Genomic DNA, 21,218 nt, shown 5'->3' on the forward strand with positions numbered 1-21,218 from the left:
AAGAAATTAATCTTCTTGATCTTCTACTTGAAGTGTAATCATTTATCTCAATTTTACATTAATTAAGAATTGTGAATGACAACGTTTAATCTTAGAAAATATTGAAAGTCAAGGATTTGAAGATAAAAAGAAGTGAAGAGTATTTAAAGACAATAAGAAGATAGAGGTACTGACTTCTATGCGTGCTGGGGTTTGTGCTAAATCTCCTAGCACCATTTGAAATCAGTACTACTCTTCTTAGCAATCTTCATCATCAACCATTGGGAATCTACTGAGGAAGGAAGGATACGGATCTTCAACGGCGAAATTGGTATTAAAAATATTATCAATAATCTTGTTATGTATCCTCTTTCATTCTTTTCTTCTCTTCTCTTTAATATGACGTGTATAAATATATATATACTATAATATTGTTATATATATATATCATTATAATATTATATATATATAGATACACACGAAGTGAACACGTGTTACAAGTTTGTGCAACGATCAGTTCATACGGTTTCGCGCTTATTATATATCCTTTACATTCTTTATAAAGATTCTCGGTTTTCTATAATTACGTATTAACTATATATATGTATTGTAATATACAATATATAATATATACAATATATATATTTATATACGTAATACATATATACATATATGTAATACGTTTAAACGAATTATAATAATTAATTACAAACAAGTCGCTCCGTTCATCATAATCTTTCTTCCAATAGCTGCGGTAATTTGAATTCTATATTGATCTATAATTAAATTATAGATTAAATTTGATATTCCAATATTTTCCATTTCTAGTCTGAAAGTTAAAAAAAATAAAATGCTTCTGTTCACGATTCTTCCTGTGTTACTTTAATCAATATATATAAATTTTTCATTAAAGAGTGAACAATTAATTTTTTTCTTTTATTACGTTATCAAAATAAAATAAAAAACTCAAAATATTAGGATATTGGTACAGATATATAAATATATCAATTTTTTTTTAATATCACAGCAAAAAAGAAGATAGAAAGAATGAACAGATCTACTATTTAGCGAGGCAGTATGGTACATCGTATAATAAATAATTTGAGACCTCTAGGGCCACGATGATGGCATGATTAAAAGAATACGCGTCTATATATACAATATTTCGAATACAATTGTCGCAAGGAGTTAAAAAAATCGCGTGCACAGGTCACGATATATCGTCGATAACACCTAAGAGTATCTGTGATAGTTGAAGGACACTTAGGTCTGCGTCTGCGTCCCATGCGAACCAAATAATAATAGTAATGATAATAATATTAATAATAAAGAGTTCGTTGCTTGCTCCCACTTATGTGTCTTCCACAAATATTAATAGCAATTTCATATTGCTTTGTGGGTTTAATTAAACAAGTGATGAAATTTTCTCATATTAGATGTCACAATGAAAAAAAACGGCAACGACGCAATAATAATAAACGGACTTTTGGTTAACTGTCCAGCAGTTAGATCGAGTCCTTGTTTCTGCTAGTGGCTTGTAGCCTCGTCCAAGTTTCTCCAAGAGCTTTTGCAAAATGATCATCCACTAAAAATGGAAATTTATTTTAAAAATATAATTTTTTTTTTTAAATAAAACAATAATTCTTTTCCATAAAGAAATATTTCTTAATAATAATGTACCACTGAGACCAGCTTCTTTATCCGTAGAGGTGGCGTTGAAAACTGCAGCGTACTCTTCCAGACCTAAGGATCGTTTGAAATGCTCGTCTATTGCAGGATCACTCACACCACCTACGACTCTGATCCCAGTTCTTTGGCCTCCTGCTGCTGCCGACGGCGTCAACGATGGGGTGGGCGTCACTGCCGTGTCTTCAATGGTTGTTCCTGATAATAATAATTTTTTATTATTCAATTGAAACAATTTTTTGTAAATTATAATATAAAATATTTCAAAGAAGAACAATTGATAAACGACATTATTCCTAATATTGAAAATATTAATGATCATTCTGTAAAATATTTCTTTTAAACAAATATATAATTATTTTATAATTACTTTACTATTATATATATATATATATATATATATATATATATATATATATTACTAAAAATTAATCAAAAATAATGAAATAGAATTACAAAGTTTAAATTTAGATTTAATTATAAATTATAAAAATATTTTTATTTTTAAATCTATCTAAAATATTTTCCAAACTATTTCTTCATATCTTTAATTTCAAATTTATTTTAATTTAAAGAAATGTTGAATTGGCTTGTTTTTCTCTTTCACAGTTTTGCACAGAGGAATTTCAGCTAACAGCCGATGTGAATCGTGTATTCCTCTATTCAACAGCCAAGCATCTGCGCGACGTGCATCACGCCACATTGTCAAAGCACGTAGTCACCCCATACGCGCCAGACAATAGCCCTTCTTGGCTGCCCCCTGCGAGGCCAAGAACAACGGTAGCCAGCCTCTTGCCTAACGAATTCGCGTGGAACACTAGGAACCAGCAACCAGAAGCTTACCAGGTTGCGGTGTGGTAGGCACAATCACGCTGGGCCTGCTGTGATGATGATGGACTCGGGCCGCAGACATGTCTAGGGCTTCACTTTGAATTGGATCCCTCCTACGCTCTTTGCGCCACGCGCTACTTGGTTTCCGGTGGAGATTCGTCGTCTTTGGCCTCTCCTCTATGCAATAAAAAAGCTTTTGCATGAAATTCTTTTACATTCTATTTGATATTGATATTGAAAGTCTTTCTTAACATTTTTTATTTTTTCTTTTTTTTCCTTTTAATTTTTGAAAGTTTTAATCATTTTAAGATAAGCTTGTAAAGTGTGAACATTATGTTTTTGATATTAAAATTTGATTAATTATTTGAGATTCTTTTTATAAAAAGATATTTATTTCAAAATTTTAAAATGGTTATGAAGATATGGAGTAAGAATAATAGAAAATGATACTCTTGAAAGATAAATAAATTTGGAATTGTATTTTTTAAAACATTTTAAAAGAGAACCTATAAATAAATATAATAGATTATACATTTTAATTTTAATTTCTTTTACTTTAATACCTAAATTGCATGCAGATATTTGATATTTGATTTTAATTAATTTTTGCATGTGCAACAAAAAAGTGTGTAATAGCTCGGAGAAAAAAATTAAAGGTCCGGGTTTCCCCTAAGCCATCCCCTAAATTTCAGACTTCCTTCTTGAATCTCTCTGAATACATATCGAATTTCATCATAAACTATCTTAAATCCATTACAAAATAAATGCAAATCTCTGTTCTCGAACCTTGAGCAACAAAGTATTTAATTTTATTTATAAAACATCATGGTTCATGTATTATTATTCCCTGTGATAAAATTGGAAACCGATCTAGCAACCCCTTGATCGAGAAATATGCGGAGGAGTGCGTAAAGAATAAAAAAAATGAGGTGGGAGAAGAGAAAAGCGCGAAGGGTGAGTAGAGAAACGAGTCTGGTTCCCAGGATGGGGCAGGAAGTACCTAATAGCCGTGAGAGGATCGTCAGGAAGACGGTCAAACTGGTTTAAAGGCGAAGGATGAACCAGCGCCCGGGAAAAAGATGAATGGACCGAACGCGTGGACGAAGCTGACATGGTTCCGTTCAATTAATTCACTGGCTGCTACCATACTTTCATCAAATTCGGTTATTTATAAAAGGTACCAGAGTCGTGGATTCTAAAACATTGGATGGAAACTGAGTTAATAATATTTCAGTGTAAAATTAATTTAACAATGTTTTGAAAATTACATTACACAATTGATACACAATATGATAATAAAAATTAATCTATCACTTTATTTTGAAATTTATCTAATTTATAATTCATCTTCATTTCTTTAAGATTTAAATATTAAATGTAGATATGTTTAAATCTCTTCAAAATTTAAAATCATTCAATATTCATATAAAGATTATCCAGCGAAACTATTGAAGAATTTCAGATTTTTTATAATCAGTCAAAAACATTTCCTCACGTACCTCTGGATTTATATCTCGTTTGAAAGTTCTCTGTAGTAAGCCACGGCTGCCAGAGGCACCTTCTCCTCGACGAAATTTCCATGTTTCTTAAAATCCTCAGATGTCATGAACTCAACTTATAATATCACCACGAATAATCATAAATCAATGATTTTTCTCTCTCTTATTTCTTAATAAAATGATAAAGATAATTTCAAGGATAAGAGAACACTACAGAGCCATTGGTTAGTTCTCGTTAAATTATTAAAAATACACAGATTAATCCACTTTTTTCTATCGAACTTTTTCTTTTTTTCATAAAATCAACTTCAGAGAAGAAAATATGTGAAATATCCTTTTCACGGAAGAATCTTCTTTTCACCGAAGAAAGCAGCTTCCATGATGTCCTGGTTGCCGCGAGGAGAACTCGAAGAAAGCGGTAAGACGCGATCTATCGATGAATTCGACTGGTAATCGACAAGAAACCAAGATCATTGGCTTTTAGAACTATAATCCTATGTTGAATGATCACCAGATTGTTAAAATTAGCACGTTGAAGGATATAAGATAGCTTAGGACATTGGATACGAGGTTTCTGGAAAAATAGACAGAGTCAAAGATACGTGGATTCGTGAATGCCCCTCTTACACGACTGTCTTAAGATTCATTCATTCATCCGCCTCGTCCCGTCGTCTGCCCCCTCCACATACAGTTGGTGAAGCTTGCCTTTTACACATGCATACGGTCTGCACGCTTTGATATAGTGATGGCTTGATTTTATCAATAATCCTTGAACAAATTTGATCAAAATATATGTGAATATAAATTGCTACTTTTCGAAATTTTCTGACGAGATTTATTCTTCTGTTATATAGAATTCCGATATTAGCATTGGCTTGAAGACAGGATTATTTGAAAATCTTTAAATAAGAATCCTTCAAAATTCAAATTAAAAAATAATAATCTTAGATTAGAAATGCTACGAGAGTTGATATTATGATATTTGAAGATTAAGAAAATTATAATTATAATTTAATATTTCTATATTTGAACAATATGCAATTCTTGTTGTAGCTATAAAACGATTCAAACCCATTACTGTTTGACTCCAACAGTGTGAGTGTATAGGGGATATAAGCATCTTCGGCCAACTAATTCGTTTCTTTCTTCTATCTTCTTCCTCTTTTTCTTTTTTTTCTGTGGCAGGTAAGTAAGCGATCGATGCACATGGCGTTCAGTACACGTGCACACTACGTCCACGCTGTCACGCTCGCGTAAAAAATTCACCTGATAAGAATCCTCAGATTCTTTCCAATTCTACAGAAAGTATATATATATATATATATATTCGAATTCAAATACTATCACATCGTCTGAAGAATTTTTATATACCTTGAATACATTCTTTTAATTTTTAAAACAAAATACATATTCATTTTTTGTTTATAATGATCATTGTATATTAATGAAATACCTGTTAAAGAAGATTGGAAAAGCTTGATAATATATTCGATGATAATAATAATAAAATAAAATAAAAATGATAGAAAAATATCTATTCATAAGAATTATTTTACAGATTTTATATATCTATCTATAAAAATTATTATTTTTTTAAATTTAATAAAAAAAAAAATTGTAATAAAAATGAAAAAGAAGAATCATAATTCAAATGTTAAGAGAAATCAGAACTCCCAAGTAATTTCAATTAAATCGTATCATCATTATTATTATTATTAAGAATAATAATAATATCGTTTTTGAAAAATATTTTATATCCTTTGATAAGAAAATAAAAAATAAAATTAACGATAATAAATAAATAATATTTAAGAAAATCTATCTATTTGAAGATCAACCTATAAGATTCTATATTATTGTAACCACGTAATTCCTAAGCAAGATCAAGGTGGCAAGTTATCCTCGAGGAATCGTGAGGCATCGAACAGGAATGCCGGGCATTTTAATAGCAACGCAACCAGGTAATCGCGTATGGTTATCAGACGTTGTATATATGCGAATTGCGGCTTTGTGGGTGTACATTCATCGAATATTTCAGCACATTTCAAACACACATCCCTATATTTCTTCCTCATGCTTCAAAAACTGAATTTAATTGAAATATACATTCGATATTCCTGCAAGACGAGCGTAATTCACACCTTATGGAATCTGCTGAATTAAAAAGAAATCTGTGATATCACACATATTGAAACTCAATATTTTTAAATGTAGATTAAAATATGTACATTCCATTTTTTGATATAGAATTGATATAGAATTTAAATAATACTCCCTTTTTTTTTAAAATAATGATTTTTTTTCCCATTCTTTAAAATTTTGAAAGTATCGAAATTTTTATGCTTTAGATTACATACATGTTTAAATCTCTTTTTCAATCGCATTCAAAATAAATATTTTGAATCTACAATTCTTTTCAATATTTGTAACTACATTAAAAAATTAAGTTAATCAAACTATTTACCCTGTGATATTGCAATGAAATATTAAGGCTATGTCGATAACTAAGTGAAACCGACTGGGAAAACGTATTTTTGGCTCTCGAGAAAGTCACAGAACGCGCCATCATTCGCAAGTAGACGTAACTACGTCTGGTATTCGGAACAGGTTCGAGGCACGGCATTCCATCACAACAAACCACATACAAGAGGAACCAGTCACACTCCCGAGAATCGGAGCTTGTTACGCTCCACTGTTCGCTCCAATAGCAATCCGATGATTTATGAAAATCATCGTCGCGGATGCGTTGTCATGCTCCCAATTACCCTCGAAAGTGGAACCTTTTCTCTAATACGTCATACTTTACAGCTATAATTTTTTCCGACCATTCAAATTTTTCACTGTGTCATTTAAATCAATTCCATTTGATTTATATTATAAATAATATAAAATTTACAATTCTCAAATAATTCTTTTTACAAAAGATAGAAATAAGAAATTGATTTCAATTTTTAATTAAATAATCATTATTTCTTTTCGCCTTCTTATGAAATATTGTAAATATTCCTTTTTGCCTTATTTTGAAATATTGTAAATATTTGTAAATCTTTGAAGTGAAATAAGAAAGAAAATTTCGGACTCAATTTCCGTTAAGAAACGTAGCTTCGTACTTCCACTTCCTCTTTTCGCATAACTTAAATTACCTAAAATATAAGAAATAATTAAATTTATCGATTCTTTGTTAATAAAATACTAAAATGAACTTCATTATAGCAATATAATGATTCAACAATTCGAATGTGAAAAAAATGATTGTTTACGTTCAATTACGCATTATAATATTGTCAAAATAGCATACAAATATCTAACAAATATTTCATAACAACTTTAAAATACAGAATACTAGATTGATTCTCTTCGACACAAAGTTCAATTCAATCATTATTTTCGAATATGTTAAATTGTGTAGAATGAAGATTTTTTAATTGAAATTAAACGTCACAGAAAATTCATTTGAGGCTTTTACTAAGAAACTCGTCAGAGAAGCTGCAAACGCGACGAATCTAAAATAAACGCCGCACAATGTTATCTAATTCGACGCGAAATTGGCATTTCACAGGAATGCGTGCTCGTATTAGCCTCTCTTCTTACATAAATCACGAACAATCCTATTGGATAAATTTCATCAATCGACAGACCGTAATTTATGTTTTTCAATTAGTCATGGAAATGCGATTTTTTTATCGTCTTCGTGGATTCAGGAATTTTTAGGAAGAAAAGTGGATTGTTTTTAGTTGAAACTTTGGAGCATATATATATGTATATATATATATATATATATGGTAAACTAGATATCTGCAAACAATTTGGTTTTAGATTTTATAGAAATAGAATTTAAGAATTAATTATGATTTCCTACTTTTTCTGTAAAATAAGAAAATAGAAATTGATATAACTTCTCTTATAGGGTACCATAAAAAACATAATCAATAATACAATTTATGTTCTTGTTTCATTTCTTGTAATTTTAATTTTACTTTTATAATTTTTATTTTATGACTTATATTTTTGTACTTTTATATTTTATATTTTATAAAAATCTGAGCAATTCAAAGTGTACTAAATTAATTTTTTTATTGCTATGGATTTTACTGAAATATATTATTATATTTTTTGTTGTAGCTTGTACACCAATTATAATGCTTTCAATCTTAAGTAATCCTTATTTTAAAATAGAAACTGGCTTTAATAAGTTTGTTATTACTAATATATATTATAAGTTAAAAAATATTCTACCATATAGACTCCAGCTTAATCCCAACCCACTAGAACCTTGATCATCCAATAATCACGAACAATCTCCAAGTCCGTTGAAAATATAAGTCACGAGGCAAACTGACCTTGCACCATAGTGGCCGCCCTGGAGAGGACATCCAAGGCGCTCTCAACGGCAGACATCTCTTCTCTTCCTTCCAAAATTCCAAAATTCTCAAAAGATATCCTTGATTCCACCAATTTCACCCCTTTGAATTTTAATTTAAAAACCAACAAACTTCACTTATTCACGTTTAGGCAGATAGATTTTCGTTAGGGATGCAGCAGGTGTTCAACACGGGTTGAAATTCCCGCGATGGAGCGCTGACGAGCCCAACACCGTCACAAGGATCTCTGCTTTCTGGGGACAGAAGTCGAAGTTAACTGTTTGGGGACCTTCCTCGCGACCGAAGCAAGCACAAATAAAGTAAAACGAGGATTAAAAAACGTGACATTGTCTGTGGAATGCGGACCCCTCACCAGAGATCTGCCGCCCGCGTCCTCCGTAGCCCCGCATATAGCCCACCCTACGTCGCTTCGCGAGTCCCCACGCGTATCCACTCGATCCCACTCCTCCCACTGTTAATATGCCGAAGTAATGGCTTCGAATTGTTTTTATCTAAATTTTTCTTCCTTTTTATATTTTTTTCATTTTTCCATTTGTCACTAATTAACAATAATGTTTTGATGTATAGGACAATAATAGTTTAATCATTGGTTCTTATCTTCATTATTATTTAATACTGTGAGATCGAAATGTAAATTTTTTTAAACAATATCTAAATCATAACATTATCTAAATATGATATTTGATTAATTATCTAAATTAATAATGGTCTCTAAATTTGAAATGTATTTTTGATCTTTATCATCGAATATCTTTATGAAATATAAAAATTGATAAAAAATATTTGGTATGCTAAAATAAAATTTACTTAAAATCTTTGATGAAAGGATATATATTAAAGATATAATCAATGATAATTATTGATCACAATATACGATGAGCATTCGTATATTGTAAAAATTTGAACAACATATATAAATTTCGAAAGTACTCTCGAAGCCATTACTACATTGTTCCTCTTCTTGCCCTGTATTGTGCCCTCTGCTCCCTTTCCAAACTTCCATGCAACCGGCATCATAATTTCATTTCTAATAACATAAATGCCTTTTAAATAGTTTTCTTTTTTAATTATTCCATTTTTTATGTTTTTGTTAGGAATAAGTAAATATTAACATAAACAGTAATAAACATTGAAATTTTTTTTTAATGAAATATATAAATTGAGAAAAAAATTAATATTGAATTGTAATTCAAATAAAAAGTTATAAAAATCAGTTTTATAATTTCAAAACTTTATTCTTATCTCAGAAAATTTTCTCAAATTTTTGTATGATCCTTCTTAAAATGTTATTATCTTCTTAATTATTTCTCATTTTTTCCGCATTAACTTTTAAATTATTATTAAGAAATAAATTACAAAAAAATTTGAAAAATTAATAATTATTCAATTACTAATAAATCAGAAAAATTGTAAATACTTATCTTTTGATAGATAGAATTCATTGAAAAAGATGAATCAATGAAACACCGGACGCAAATTCTAATATAGTGTAACAACAAATATATACATAAAAACACATGCATAATTATAAATTATAAAATTTTAAGGCAATAACAAATGATTTTTCGAAATTATCTAATAAAAAAATTTTTTAAATTATTCTTAATAGAAAGTAGATGATCGATAACAATTTTAATACTTTTTTACCGACTAAGCAAACGAAACGTTCTTCCTCACCTCTCCACCCGCTTTGAAGCAGGAATCGATAGAAGAATGCGACGTAGCGTGAAGAAAAAAAGGAACAAGTCACGCATTCCTCGAGGTAAATCGAACTTAAGGTGGTTCTCCCCCCATTTTCATGATAACTCACCGTTGGTTTTGCTATGACAAGCCAATGAATATAGAATCAAACATCCGGCACAATGTCCGCTGACACGTCGAACTAATGTACAGTACGTATTTTCATTGAAAACGATGGAAAATCTAATGGTATGCGGTCGAACACACACGGAACACAGGCTGTTTGACACACGAGAGCCAGCCTCGATTCCCCACTACTTAAACATTACATTGGAATGTCAGGCATTCATTCGTCACAACGCGCTCTATCGGCAAAATTGTCAAAGACGCAAGCGCGTCACAATATTCATATAAATATAATTTAAAAATTTCCTGTTTTCCCCCCAACAATTATATCTGTATTTCACATAATTTTTTGATTGATATATAAAATTTTATCAAGGAAATTCTTTTTAATTTTTTTTATCATTAACATCAACCTTTAAATGAACAATTATTAGGAAATAATTATAATTTAATTAAATAATTTTAATTTAATTATAAACAATTTTTTTTAATAATATAGGAAATGTTGAATAGAATTTTTTTTTTCAAGAAATTTATTTTATTTGACGATATTTATAACGTTAAAAACAAGAGACATAATCTCTATATATATATATATATTATTTCGATTTTCATATAAAATTTCTATACAAAAGTTATACCAATAATAGAACAAATTCTAAGTTTATAATATATTTTGATGTAAATAATCTACATCAAATGTCAATATTATAATAAAAAAATTTAAAATAAAATAAATAAAATTGATGAAAAAATTGAAAATGAATATTAGATTCATATAGTCTTGAAATATATTCCATGATAAATTTTCAATATTTTTTTCATGATAAAATTAAAATTTTTTAAGTATTATATTATATGTCAAATATATTTTCGTCAAGAAAAAAAAATTTAAAATATCAGGAACCGAAAAAAAAATAAGGAAGATGAATCCATAATTCTTTTCCTCGATGATTGTGCTTATTTAAATGAGCATAAAATCTCTAATTTTGTAATATAATAATATTTATCACATTTTTTGATCGTCTTCGTCTTCATCACTTATGTTATCCAATGCATAGCAAAGCTGTAATTAAATATATTTAAAAAAAATTAACAAACTAAATAATATCAAAATTAATAAAATTTATAATATTAAGATACCTCATCCAAATCGGGTCGTTTAAGAATTTCTTCTAAACCTGACAACTTTTCTAAATAATTTGGTATATTACACGCATCCAAAACAAAAGATAAACCCCGATTTTTATATTCAATAATAACAGGCACAGAGCAGGCCGTGCAAGATGTAAATCTATGAGTAATCGTCAATTGGGTATCATAATTCCATAGAGATCCGCGTATAGTATGTGGTACACATCCCAATAAACCAACCAATTTTGCATCATTTGAATTGATATTATCTCTGCTATTTCCCACTAATGCCTCTGCCTCAACACTGTTTAATATGAAACAATAAATCATCAAGCGTTAATAATAAAACAATTGAATAAATTCTTTTATTCTTATATACTATACTATACTATATATGTATAAAGTATAATATCTAATAAAATTTATTTAAATTTAAATTCACTTCTTACCCTTCGGGATGTTGCAATAGAGCTACCAATAATTCTACTGCTAATCCTGCAGCTATTTGTGATAAACCTGGCCTACTAACTGTGCATTGTTGATCCAATGTTCTGTCAGTTTGTGACTATAAAATAAAACAGCTTTCATTAAAAAATAAAATTCGTACAAATTCTTTAAACTTAGTTCATAAACTTACATTTCCCGGTTGTGTTACGTCGTTGCAAAAATAACAGCCAAGATCCATACCACGAGGATTTTTAACTTCCAAGTCTGGAGAAATTTGATTATTAAAATTTCGAGTACCATGTCTCTGTACAGTATAAGAATCAAAACCTAAAGCTGCATTGATAGTAATTTTGTTTTTAGCAGCACAAAGAACCGTAGGTAACCATCTAGCTTCCCGAGAATCCAATAGAAGAAAGACAACATCGCTTATTTCAATAAGTTCCTCTAATTTTTTCAAAGATTGCTTTGTAGATTCCAGCATGCTTTGACCAACAACATGTCCGGGCATTGGAATATGTAAAACTATACCTTCTGTATTCTATATTATTAATAAAATTAATATAATGAAGTTTCATATAAAAAAAAATTATTTATAATACCCACTATGCTCGGTCGGATGTTGAGCAGAGCATCTTTGGCTGCATGAGCTTTATATTTATGCTTTATAGCATCCTGATGATTATACAAACTTTGACGTACTGTATTACTATGAGATACATGAGAGCTATCAACGAAAATTATATTATTTACTCCCCAACCTAAGAGAACTCTTGCTACAGAACAACCCAAAGTTCCAGCACCCAATAAAAGACATTTAAGATTACAGATCTTTTCTAGATCTAGATTAGGAACAAGACGCCATTTCATTAGTTTTAGGTTTAAATTAATAGCTTTGTCTGATAACCTAATAGAAAATAAAAATATTAATGAAGTAATTGATACATTTTCAATATTTGTATTTAAATTATTATATTGTATTAAATTAATTACTTAGTTGGATCCATAGTATCAGATAAATCAGCTATTGTGGGACCTAATTTATCATTTGAATTGCTCTCCCAACCCACTAGATGACTCAGAAACAGATTATCTCTTATGTTTTTATAATTTTTATATTCTTTAGTTTTTAATTTAAAAACGAGACTTTTCTGTGCCTTATTTCCTCGTATGGATATGAATTTAATAATTTTTGAAAAATAATGTGTAGGGCAATACCAACATAAAAGACATAATAAATTACGTAAAGGCCAGCCTGGATTGGAACTTGTGCATGGATCATAAAATGCAAAATAAATTTCAGTATAATCCTAAAAAATATATAATAAATAATAAGAAAATAATAAATATATTAAAATATTTTTATTTAAAATTTTTTTATCTTACCTGTGATTGTTTTTCATTATTTATGTTGATAACATTTATTCCTGTTGCTAGATCAACAATGCACATTTTATTTTCTTTTGATATTAGTACTGTGAAATAATTTTTTGTTCTACAGTCCAAATGTAAAAAATTATTACATAAATCTTCAACATGTTTCTCTGAGAATTCTTCTGTGATTGATTTTGGAATTTCTTCATAATACATTTCTGGTAACTTTAAGGGAGTAGGATGTGCAACCCAATAATAAAATCTATATTTTTTTAAATCTGAATAAGCTAATACTAAAAATAATGATAGTTTCCATGGATTTTGTAATATTGTTCCATCTTGAATACTGTTTATAATATCTTTTCCCATAGAATCAATAAATTGTTCAGGATTAATTTGACGAAATGCTTCAAAAGTATTTGTATTAATCATATGTCCAAAACAAATAACAGATGATTTATTATTTATTGTTTCCAAGTCTCTAAAAATTACCTATATAGAATTAACTCTGACATATATATCTATTATTTAAGATAAATCAATTACATATATATGTTACAGATATAAACTTACTCATTGAATGATGTGAAATCCAACACCAATGGATTAAAATTATCTTCATTCAACGATTGAAGACTATAACTTCCCCATAAATTGATACTTTTCTCATCCAATTTGAATTTGTCAATCTTCAATTCTACAAATTTTGCCCAAAATGTACAATCTGTAGTAGATCTGAGTTTTGTAAATTTTACAAATTCCGACATTTTTAATTTCTGAAAATGATTTAATCATGTAATAATGTAATATTCATGTATTTAATAAAAATATAACACTGAGATGATAACAATAATAATATTTATAAAACACAATTATTAAATCTGCTTATTTCAGACATAAATTTTACTATAATTATCAATAATTGAATTAGTAATACATGAAGAAAAAATTCATAGAATCAAAGAAAAAATATAGTTTGTTTTGCTTTAGATAATGAATTTGCGAAATTTTCTTTACGCATGCGCGTCTTTTGTACAATGTAATGAATTATACTTCTTTTAAAAATCAAGCAATAAGATTTTTATATACTATAATTTTCTCTATAATTTTTTATCTATAAAAAATAATATATTTTTTTTATATAATTATTGTTACAAAACAATCTCAAATTTTTATTAATTTAATCTCGAATAATTAATGCAATATAAAAAGCATTATATAATTTCAAAAACCATAAATTGAAAAATTTTTCATTAAATAAAAATAAAAAATATAAACTATTTTTAATTTATATTTATATATATTTAATTTCATTATTATTGCTAAATAGAAGATCTAATTTACATAATTTACATAATTTATATCATAATAGAGTTTTTTCTTAATTTTTTAATTATTTAAATAATTAATATTAATGAAAATAACAATTATTAAAATATAAAAATATTGTTGGTACGGTACTGTTGATGACGTCACAAAGACAGTATGGCCGGACAGCATCGGCTGTCTGCATTGTAACGTACGAAAACGCTTTTTGGGGGTTCGACGGGATATTTTAAAGGAAATATGTCAGATTACTTAAGATCCGCTTTAGGATACTTGAACGGAGCCACGAATACTAATGAATACGTCGGACAAATATTGGAAATCAACAATGTGAAATTACGCGTGACTAAGCTACTCGCCGAGGGTGAGTCTGTCAACCCTTCTAACATCTTATTACTAAATAATTTTATTTTAATTAAAACATTTCTGCATTATGATCGTTTTTAACTATCAAATAAAGTTATTTTTTTATGTAATTCAGATGATATAAAAGGATGGTTGACATTGTGCCAACAGTGTGAATTATTCTCCTTTTGACATGTGTCAAATTTGTTTTGACATTCAGCTATATAATACGAAAGTGACCGAACTTTATGATCTATATTAGTGTTAAAGAAAAATAATTAGTTATCTAAATGCATTTAAATATCAATATTTATAGATATTGTTTTTTGAAAATTTAATATATAATTCATTATTTAAATATTATATAGTTTATTATAATAAAAGTATATTTTCAATTTAAAAGTTTTTTTTCATACTAAAAAAATTTTAATTCATTCAAATATTGATATTTAAAAGATATCAATAAAATAATAAAATTTCAGTAAAAAATTCATTAAATATTTGCATAATATTAAAAATTATATTTATTTTTAAGTTATTTGTTATAATTAATATTAAAATACTTGTATCAACAGGTGGTTGGGCTTTAGTATTTGCTGTTGAAGATATAAAAACAGGAAAAGAATATGCACTTAAGGTGAATCATCGATTTATATTCATATTATCCTAAAAAATTAAAAAAAAATCATTCTAATATAGATTTATATTTTCAGAGACTCATAGCAATTGATGAAGATACTAATAAAATTATTATACAAGAAATAGAAACTTTAAAAAGATTATCTGGTCATCCAAACATAATTCAGTATCTTTATGCTCAGCGTTTGGATCGTGAAGATCGTAAAGGATATGAGTATTTGTTAGTAACAGAATTATGCCCTGGAGGTACAGTAGCGGATACACTTAGAAACTTATCTACAAATGCTCTGACTCTTGCTCAGATTTGTAAAATAGCCTATCAAGCTACAAGAGCTGTGCATCATATGCACAGTCAACAACCTGAACCATTAGTACACAGAGACATAAAATTAGAGAATTTTCTTATTGGAAGTGATGGTCTGATTAAACTTTGCGATTTTGGAAGTACTTCCAATCAGCAGATTTTACCTAATCCTTCTTGGAATGCTCAGAAACGAGCTACTTTAGAGGATCAAATGGCAAAATATACTACACCAATGTATCGAGCTCCAGAAATGATGGATACATGGAACAATGAACCTATTGGTCCTCCAGTTGATTGTTGGGCGCTTGGCTGTATAATATACTCCTTAATAACACTCAGGCATCCATTTCCTGAAGGTATAAAATTTATATTATGTTCATAATGAACCAATTCTTATCTTGTTTCATTTTATTTGTAGGTAACAAACTTGCAATAGTCAATGGAAAATATGCTCCACTTCCACCTAATCCTCGTTTAATTTGCCTTCACGACATAGTAAAAGGATGTCTGGAGGTATCTCCTGTACGAAGATTGACTACATCAATGATTTTGGAACGTTTAGCGGCGATAGCTGAGTCGAACAATTTTGATCCCAGAGAACCCCCAAAAGTGGAAATCCCAATGAAAACCCCACCGCCTCCCAGACCTGCTCAACCACCCAGCACACCTACTCCACCACCGAGACCGTCTCCTCCAACAAATGTACCTCTTTCAAAACCTGTCTCAATGACTCAGACTGTTGCCAAGGTCCCCGTAGCTCAAACAACAGGCCTATTTAGCTCATTGAAAGGCGGTGCTGGTAATATTTTGCGAAACCTAAAGGATACTTCAAGCAAAATGATGTATTCTATGCAACAAAGCATGGCCAGAACTGAATTAGATGCCAGTTACTTAACGTCGCGTATATTAATTATGCCCTATCCGGCAGATGGAATAGAATCTGCTTACAGAGCTAATCACATAGAGGATGTAAGGGCATTTTTACAGGCTCGACATCCTCCACCAGCTCGTATACAATTATATAATTTATCTCGGGGACGACCAAATATGTCTAGACTTCCTGGTAGACATATTGACTGTTCTTTTGCCTATGCTTCCTCGGATTCTAATGCTCCGTTATTATCAGCCTTATATCAAATATGTCAAGATATTTATCGGTACTTGAATGCCGATTTTAATCACATTGTAGTATTATATTGCAATGTAAGTATAGAACATATAAAATATTTGAAATTAAAAAATTACAAAATTAATGAAATTATTATAAAATATAATAGAAAAGAAAGATTTTTATTTTTGCATCAAACAATGAAACTTTAACAAAAATACAAAATTTATATTTTTTATTTTATTTTATTTATTTATTTATTTTTTATTTTAATATATTTTTCTTTTTAAAGACTCTATATTTGTATGTTATAGCATTAAATAAGTATAATTATAAGTATAATTAATTAATATAATTTATATTAATTAAAAAATATAATATATTTTTCTTTTTTTTAGGATGGGTACACAACCAGTGCCACAATTGCCTGTACCTTGTTAATTTATGCTAAAGCGTTTAATACTCCTAAGGAGGCAATAGCGATGTTCACGACTAGGCGACAATCTCCTCAGTTGCAGCCGTCGGAATTACGTAGTATTAATTATATGAGTTTGCTGAGTGCCGGTGTACAACCTCATACTAAGCCTTTAATTCTTCGTTCTTTAATAATTAAACCAGTTCCATTATTTACTAGGGCAAAAGATGGTTGTAGACCTTATATTGATATTTATAGCAATGGAGCTTTAGTATTCTCTACTAAACGACCAGAATATGAAGATATAAAATTGTTTGGAATGATGAAAGGAAAAGTTTCATTAGCACTTGGTAATGCTACAGTTAGAGGAGATGTTACTTTAGTTATATTCCATGCGAGGCAGCAATTAGGACGTATGATTGGAATTAAAATTGCTTCTGTTCACTTTCATACGGGTTACATACCACATACTGAATCTGAATTAATATTCAAGAAAAAGGATTTAGATGATGCACCTGAAATTGGTGGAAATTTTAATGTTATTTTAAATATCGCGATGTCTGAAGAGAATTCGAAAATGGCTAGAGTTCCAGCTCCTTGGGAAGCAGAATTACATTCGGAAATAGAACCAGATCCATTATTCGGATCTACTTTAGAAATGGAAGAGACTTTAGAAAGTTTTAGAACTACTAAACCTGAAGAAGTAAGTTATATGGTTTTAAAAATATTTAATATTTCAATTGTATATTTTAATTATTTTAATTTTAAAATAATAGACTCAAAAGGAAACTATAGTTCCATCACCAGTTGAAGCACAAAGCAATGTTAATGTACAACAAGAAGTACCTCAACAATCTGTAGAAAATATAGAGAAGGAAGAAGAAATCAAGTTACAAGAAGCTGATTTGTTAAACTTAGGAATGCCAGGCACCAGTACCATAAACAATACTCCACAAATTGCAGCGAATCCGGGATTAGATATCTTTTCTAATTCTAGTCAAAAAGAAAGTGATCTCTTAGGAGGATTCGGTAATTTTATTCAACAAGAAACGAAAAATACTGTATCCACTATTACTAATCCCGTTCAGAATGACCTACTTTTTGGTCACGATCAGCCTATTAATAGGAACGATAATAGTAACAATAATCTGAGCGATTTGTTCTTCAATCAAAATCAGTCTATTACAAAGCAAAATCTCGAAGATTTATTTGATCCACTTGGTAAAAGCACTGTAAACAATCTGTTAGGAAACACTAAATCGAATAATGCAAAACCTCCACCTGAAGAAAACTTCCCAAGAAATTCAAGCGTTCCGAATTTTACAGCTCAAAACAAAGATCCCTTCACAAATCTTGCCAGCTCTTTGGGAGCTGGACTAACTTCTAGCTGGAATGGAACACCAAAAAATTCTAACACTCCACAATCAACTAGTCCTGCTCCTGCTAGCACACCAATCCATTCGAGTCCTAATACGCACAGAAATACAATTAACGAGACCAATACTTCTGATAATACTGCCTCAGGCAATAAAACGAATAAATCAAGTGGAGATGCTTTTGAAGATCTATTAGGTAGTCAAGGATATAATTTCTTTAGTTCACGGAAGGCAGAAAAAGACAGTCCAAAGACAATAAATCAAATGAGAAAAATGGAAGCAGCCAAGACTATGGATCCAGATAGATTGAAGATAGCTGAATGGACAGAAGGGAAAAAGGGTAATTTAAGAGCTCTTCTTTGTTCATTACATACAGTTTTGTGGCCTGAAGCCGACAGATGGCAACGGTGTGAAATGCATCAATTAGTTACTACAGCAGATGTGAAAAAAGCTTATAGAAAAGCTTGTTTGGCTGTGCATCCAGATAAGGTATTATTTAAAATCTGAAATTACTAAATAAGAAATTAATGTAAATATATATTGTATAATATGACTTTAATGTTTTTTTTTTATATTTTTTCTAGCAAGCAGGAACGGCTAATGAGAATATTGCAAAATTAATTTTCATGGAACTGAATAATGCATGGAGCACATTTGAAAATGATGCGTCACAACAAAATTTATTTAGTTAATTACTTCGATATGACTGTAATACGCTTGTTATGTCCACGAGTTAAGGTAGTTCCTAGCAAAAAGAGAGAGACCCGAGAAATTATTAATTATTATTATTAATTGTAAGATATCTCTCTATGTTACATTCCGGCTAATGTTATCTTAGCTGTAGTGAAAAAAAAAATAAGTAAGAATTTTAATGAATGCAAATTTTCGAGTACTGCATTTGAATGGCAAAGTGTGTACATGCATCTCTTTATGATATAAAAAAGCCTTGTAAGATTACTTAAAAAAAGTAAACTCTACTAAGTGTAACTGCGGCATAACGTATATATGTATATAAAGTAAAATGTAAATTAAGGAAGATTCCAAATATATAAAGATATTTTCCGGTCGATTATATTAATGTCTTCGATACTAACCCAATTTCCAATATTATCAAGAATTCTTTAATATTTAAAAAATTTAAATATTTAATTTTGAAAATCATAATTTGTAATAAAAAATTTATTACATTCTATAATAAAAAAATTATTTTAAATATTTTAAAATAATTAGTTATTACCAATAAAAAACACAATGTTATGATTTCTATATTTTTTAAAAGGAAATTACAAAATATTCAGTAAATTCAACTGTTATTATATTCATTTGAGAAGAAATAATGTCATTATCGCATTAAATATAATGTATCAATACATCATATATATATATATATATATATATGTAAGTTTTAAAAATTGAAAATTTCTTAAAAATAATGTATAAATATTAATGTGAATAAGTTATGAAAAATATATTCTTTTTCTTAAAGTTTATAACAAAATATTTATCATATATATAATACTAATATTAAAATATTATACTAATTATCACTTTATTATATTAATATTAATAAAAACTAATGAAATCTAATTTATAAATTTTTAACAATTAAATTAAAATTTTAAAAAAATTAAATTTTATCAATTAAATTTAATTTAAAAAAAATTTAATTTGGAGATATCAAAATTTAAAGATTTCTATTTTGTTAAAATTCCATATCTTATAATTTTAGAAAATAAATATTAAAAAATTATAAAGTTATAGATATTATACAAAATAATTATAATTATAAGAAAATTTTTTATAGCAGTAATTTGTTAACGTACGATATTATGTTTTCTTTTTATAACTTACCTTATTTTTTTTTATTATGTTTATTATTATTGAAAACTCATTATTGATTAGAAATAAATATATTGTTTAAAAAAAAACATTTTCCTATATTTTATCTATCAAATTTATAAACGTTAACTTAATCTCCTAAACATAATTATAAACTAATATATATATATATATAACGTAACTGTATTTATAATTTTTAACTGTTTTTTATATATTTTTTATTTCATTATATTTTCTCTGTTTTCAGTTTATTAAATTTATGAAATTATATAAAATGAAAAACACAAATATAACCTAACTAAATTTTAAGAATTATATTAAATGATTTTAAATAACACAATGCAACTCACAAAAATTACCAATCGTATTGGTTACACGTGGTGAACAGTTTCAAAAATAAAAGCCCAAACCAGTACTTATGTACTCGATCATTAAAATGAAATAATTGAAAATTAAATGCGATCATACGTATTATTTCACAATTAAATTTCTACTTATTATATGTTTATTTCATTTTTTATTCCAGAATTATTATTTTATTATTTTATTATCTTGACAAAATTGAATTATTTACGATTATAGTGACATAAATATTATTATTTTTCAATCATTTCTTTTTACGTCGTTTGTTCAATATTTGGCGCCTAAAGTTTTGTCATACACAAGAACACAAAATTGACTACAAAAATAGATAATATAATACATATTATTTAAAATAACCATTCTTAATA

At 28.3% G+C, this 21,218-nt stretch overlaps 3 protein-coding genes and 1 non-coding gene across 9 annotated transcripts; 2 read left to right on the forward strand and 2 right to left on the reverse strand.

Moving 5' to 3' along the window:
* Positions 1-15: 15 nt before the first annotated feature.
* LOC726657 (transcription cofactor vestigial-like protein 4) lies at positions 16-10,383 on the reverse strand. Of its 4 annotated transcripts, none has more exons than XM_026442331.1 (5): positions 10,188-10,383; positions 8,336-8,610; positions 2,509-2,673; positions 1,660-1,863; positions 16-1,564 (listed from the first exon to the last, which is right to left on the reverse strand). In XM_026442331.1, exons 2-5 carry the CDS (start codon positions 8,391-8,393, stop codon positions 1,485-1,487), a joined length of 507 nt encoding a protein of 168 aa, XP_026298116.1. In that variant the 5' UTR covers positions 8,394-8,610; positions 10,188-10,383; the 3' UTR covers positions 16-1,484. The 4 variants fall into 4 exon arrangements, with proteins under 4 accessions (XP_026298116.1, XP_026298118.1, XP_026298117.1 ...); XM_026442333.1 differs by lacking the exon at positions 10,188-10,383 and adding an exon at positions 10,055-10,183; XM_026442332.1 differs by lacking the exon at positions 10,188-10,383 and adding an exon at positions 8,730-9,024.
* On the forward strand, positions 142-241 carry Mir29b (microRNA 29b). Its single transcript, NR_034291.1, has one exon. It is a non-coding gene; the product is annotated as a microRNA 29b (primary transcript).
* A 379-nt stretch (positions 10,384-10,762) lies between the features above and the next one.
* LOC726637 (ubiquitin-like modifier-activating enzyme atg7) lies at positions 10,763-20,853 on the reverse strand. Of its 3 annotated transcripts, none has more exons than XM_006564506.3 (9): positions 20,838-20,853; positions 13,709-13,911; positions 13,148-13,616; positions 12,755-13,071; positions 12,368-12,668; positions 11,955-12,302; positions 11,767-11,882; positions 11,327-11,621; positions 10,763-11,249 (listed from the first exon to the last, which is right to left on the reverse strand). In XM_006564506.3, exons 2-9 carry the CDS (start codon positions 13,900-13,902, stop codon positions 11,193-11,195), a joined length of 2,097 nt encoding a protein of 698 aa, XP_006564569.1. In that variant the 5' UTR covers positions 13,903-13,911; positions 20,838-20,853; the 3' UTR covers positions 10,763-11,192. The 3 variants fall into 3 exon arrangements, with proteins under 3 accessions (XP_006564569.1, XP_001122360.3, XP_006564570.1); XM_001122360.5 differs by lacking the exon at positions 20,838-20,853 and adding an exon at positions 14,597-14,770; XM_006564507.3 differs by lacking the exon at positions 20,838-20,853 and having other exon boundaries at positions 13,148-13,627; positions 13,709-13,841.
* LOC413462 (cyclin-G-associated kinase) lies at positions 14,605-19,720 on the forward strand. Its single transcript, XM_396906.7, has 7 exons — positions 14,605-14,825; positions 15,382-15,443; positions 15,520-16,105; positions 16,168-16,952; positions 17,256-17,975; positions 18,049-19,137; positions 19,233-19,720. The coding sequence occupies exons 1-7, from the start codon at positions 14,702-14,704 to the stop codon at positions 19,338-19,340; spliced, it is 3,474 nt and encodes a 1,157-aa protein (XP_396906.3). The 5' UTR covers positions 14,605-14,701; the 3' UTR covers positions 19,341-19,720.
* Positions 20,854-21,218: the final 365 nt, after the last annotated feature.

This window comes from Apis mellifera, linkage group LG8 (genome assembly GCF_003254395.2).
Source record: "Apis mellifera strain DH4 linkage group LG8, Amel_HAv3.1, whole genome shotgun sequence".
Classification (NCBI taxonomy): Eukaryota; Metazoa; Arthropoda; class Insecta; order Hymenoptera; family Apidae; genus Apis; species Apis mellifera.